This window comes from Kryptolebias marmoratus, unplaced genomic scaffold (genome assembly GCF_001649575.2).
Source record: "Kryptolebias marmoratus isolate JLee-2015 unplaced genomic scaffold, ASM164957v2 Scaffold29, whole genome shotgun sequence".
Taxonomy (NCBI): domain Eukaryota; kingdom Metazoa; phylum Chordata; class Actinopteri; order Cyprinodontiformes; family Rivulidae; genus Kryptolebias; species Kryptolebias marmoratus.
The window spans coordinates 95,111-98,717 of NW_023665763.1; the positions used below are offsets into that span (position 1 = coordinate 95,111).

The 3,607-nt window shown below is 41.1% G+C and overlaps 1 protein-coding gene and 1 long non-coding RNA gene across 6 annotated transcripts in view; one reads left to right on the forward strand and one right to left on the reverse strand.

The window, feature by feature from the left end:
• The window catches only part of fmnl2b (formin-like 2b), a 25,543-nt gene extending 23,601 nt beyond the window's left edge, over positions 1 to 1,942 (reverse strand). For 2 of the 4 annotated variants that reach the window (XM_037974378.1, XM_037974376.1), the window contains exons 1-2: positions 1,258 to 1,942; positions 498 to 581 (exon numbers count right to left, since the gene is read on the reverse strand). In XM_037974378.1, coding sequence (XP_037830306.1) covers positions 498 to 581; positions 1,258 to 1,374 — 201 coding nt within the window. In that variant the 5' untranslated portion in view covers positions 1,375 to 1,942. The remainder of the gene's footprint in view (positions 1 to 497; positions 582 to 1,257) is intronic. The other 2 variants (XM_037974379.1, XM_037974377.1) reach the window with 1 other exon arrangement.
• A 466-nt stretch (positions 1,943 to 2,408) lies between these two features.
• Positions 2,409 to 3,607, forward strand: part of LOC112450038 — a 5,992-nt gene continuing 4,793 nt past the window's right edge. For both annotated transcript variants that reach the window (XR_005232866.1, XR_003038601.2), the window contains exon 1: positions 2,409 to 3,323. This is a non-coding gene — a long non-coding RNA (uncharacterized LOC112450038). The remainder of the gene's footprint in view (positions 3,324 to 3,607) is intronic.

The following is a 3,607-nucleotide window of genomic DNA, read 5'->3' on the forward strand; positions in this document are numbered from 1 at the left end:
ATATATATATATATATATATATATATATATAATTTTACAATAAGCATATTTTATGCTTCTCTTTCAACCGATAGCTTGAAAATAGTTCAGTTCAGCTTTAAGCAGACAGTGGTCTTTTAGTTCTTCTGGAGGAGGATTGGTAGTGACACAAAACTTACACTGGAACACGTAAAAAAGGCATAATGGTTTTTCTGATAGTAAAAGTAGTTATTTGGAAAAAATATATTTTTGTATTTGTACACCTGAAACATGAAGATCCAGATAACCTTTCTCTTCACCCTCTGTCACTGAAAGAATAGAGAAATGCATTCTTCCTAATATAAAAAAGAAAATTGTACAAGGAAGGGCTGACATGGAATCTGGACCTGAAGGTACGAGACTCATCCACATACACCTGATTTCTTTCTGTATCTTTAAAAACTGCTTTAAATCTTTGTTTATTATTAAAAAAATAGATGTACTTATTAAGGTATGGGGAAACTTGTTACACCACCCACCTGATCACAGATCAGCTCCCACTTCTTCTCGTTGTCATAGGAACGTAGCAGACGCACCTTATCAGGTGGCAGGTTCATCGAATTCTAAAACACAGACATTTTAGACAACTTAATCTCTAAACATGAGCATTTTTAACTGCCCATGAAGTCCAATCAAGTAGTCTTTCTTATTATTCAGACGGGTATGAATAAAGTGGGCCTCAAGTCTCAAAAAGGGTAAAACTAGATGCATATATAGATATAAATATCAGTGTCAAAGCTAGTCCACCAAACCATCCAGTTCTTCTTAGACCTTTAACCTCTGTAGTCTACCAGACCATCTAGTTTCTGTTGGACCTTTAAACTCTGTAGTCTACCAGACCATCTAGTTTCTGTTGGACCTTTAACCTCTGTAGTGTGTTTAAAGTACTGAACCCTCTGGTTTCCCTTTGAGCTTGAGACCAAACCCTCTTATTATTAATACAATAAAGTCTAGTGAACCTTTTAGGTTTTTTGGACCTTTGAACATTGTAGAGTCACCAAACTTATGCTTTATTGGACTTTGAAACCCTGTGGAGTCGACCAAACCCTGTAGTCTCAGTTCAGTCTGTAGAGTCCACCAAGCCCTCTGTCCTGTATCCAAACCGAATCTTTACATGATTTATTCTATTACACACAACACACACCTCATAATGCCTAACATGTGTATTTGTTGCTGTACTATTATTGTATGTTGCCTGTTGGCTTTGTGTGTTGTGTATTTGCTGTTGTGTGTACTCACCAGTGCGATGGAGAACCTCTCTTCTAGCTCAGCTGGGTCAGGCATCGGGAGCCGAACCGGGGCAGCTCTGGACCGGATCACAGCCAGCTGGCTTTCCATGCTCTCTGCGTTCCCCATCACACACACGGTGAGGAGCAAACACGGCGAACACACCCACTCACAGCAGCACAAACATGTGGTCGGCCATGACTGAAGGAGGATGCTGTCAGGCTGCTGAAGGCCGGTCTCTCCTCAGACGATGAAGAGCCCCTTCTCCTCCTCCTGTCTGTCTCTTTGTCTATCGATGCTGCTGCTGCTGATGACGAGGATGCTGATCCAGATGAAGCCTCACGCCGCAGCTGAGTAATTGTAGAAAATGTGTGTGTGTGTGTGTGAACGCGTGTCGCAGATCAGCCGGTTAATCCTCCCCCTCACCTCCCCCACATCAAGAAAGAGAGTTGGCCTCCCCCTCTTTGTCTCTCTCTCTCTCACAGTTGCAGTCTTTGTGGAGCTTGCTCGACCCTCCCTGCACAGACAATGAACCTTCTGCTGCCACAGGCTCCGCCCCCTAACACACACTCAGAGGGGGAGGTGAATAATCTGATTCTGGATCAGCTGCAGTTTTCATTCATCACAAATCAATCAAACCAAAGTCTTATTGATCAGTCAGTACATGCATGTTCACGTTTTATTGTTTCGAGCCTCAAACAGAAAATAATTTGACCTTTTTCACCTACAAACAGGAAGTCAGTGTCATTACTTTCAGAACTGATTGAAGCTGAAACTTGTTTGAATTTGAAATCTGTTTTAATCTAAAACATGTTTTAGTGTGAAACAATTTTGAATCAGAATCTAATTCCAATCTGAAATGTGTTTAAATCTACACCTGTTTTACGGTGAAAGCAGAAATATGTTCAATTCTCTGGGGTCCAGAGTGAAATTGGACGTTTTTGGACTATCTTTGATTTTCACTCATATTTGACCCTAAAAATGGTTTAACCCAACATGTTTGGGGTCATTTTTTTCAGCAAAAGTGTTAATTCCAAATGATTTTTTACTTTGACCTACTGTATTAACAGCATAGACCTTAAATCACACAAAAAACATCAAATCTGAGTAGAATTATTTATTCATTTATTTTTGCTGTGGAAAAAATCACAAACATTCATAACAAAATGTTTTTGCACTTTAACATGCAAATATAAACAGTAATAGTAATAAACACACAAACAACAAAGGTATAAACACTATTTCCATTAAAATGCAGACATTTTCTTGGGCATTTTTTGGACAAACCAATGAGGAGTGACAATAAAACACCATAAATCCTGTGGGCCGCTCATAAACGAGGCTGAGGGACGCATCACATTCCTTGTTTTGGTCATTTTCTCCGTCCTGCTCAGGATCACTCGGAAATATTCTAAAATATGGATCTGAATCTGTCGCTGTCATTACAGGCAAAATGTGATTTTGTTTCCAGTAATCCTGGATAGTTGGCAGGGAAACCAACAGGTACATGAAGAGATCAAACATTGCTGCAGATTGTTCAGACTGCTAGTGGATGAAAATAATCAAAAGATCATTTGGACTCTGAGGGACTCACGTGTCTACCTGTACCTGTAGACAGCATCGACATCCTACTCAGTTGTTCTGAGCTCAGAACCAGTCCTTGATTCTGTTGGCCCAGCCAGCCAGGTTCTGCATCATGAAGTGGCGCTCGGTGCTATGCTTCTCTCTTTCATCCTCTAGAACAAAAAGTTAGATGGTCTACCTCATCAATAAAGTCTCAGACTTCTGACTGCACCTCCATCATCTCAGAGTCTGGATCTCCAAACACAAGCTGGAGCTCCACGTTCAAGAATCACTGCATGAGTTTAACTCAAACAACTAAACCCACAAAACTCCACCCTAACCATGAAATCTAAAGACGGTAAATATTTCATTACTCACTGCTGCTCTCACTGTTTTTTGTTGCTTCTTTCTTCTTCCTGTAGATGTTTGTGGGCACTGGACTGATAACGTTAGGCCTCTGCCGGGTTTTATCGTGACTCTCCTCCGCTGCTGCCTCTCACTCTAATGTGCCTCAGGTATGACAAGGATTTTCAGAAAAAGATGTGGCATGAATTGTTTATCATACCTCTAGTTTTACTTGGCCTGTCACAGTTTCAAACTGGCGTATAGTTTAAAGTTGTGACACAAACTGAAGCAGAGTTTCATGGAGGGCACATCTGTTCCAGCAGCAGCTCTGAATCCTTCAGGTAACCAGACTTTAAGGAAGAGTCCAGCTGCCTTCATGACGGGGTGAGGGGATGATCGTAGACCAGCCGGTAACCAGACTTTAAGGAAGAGTCCAGCTGCCTTCATGACGGGG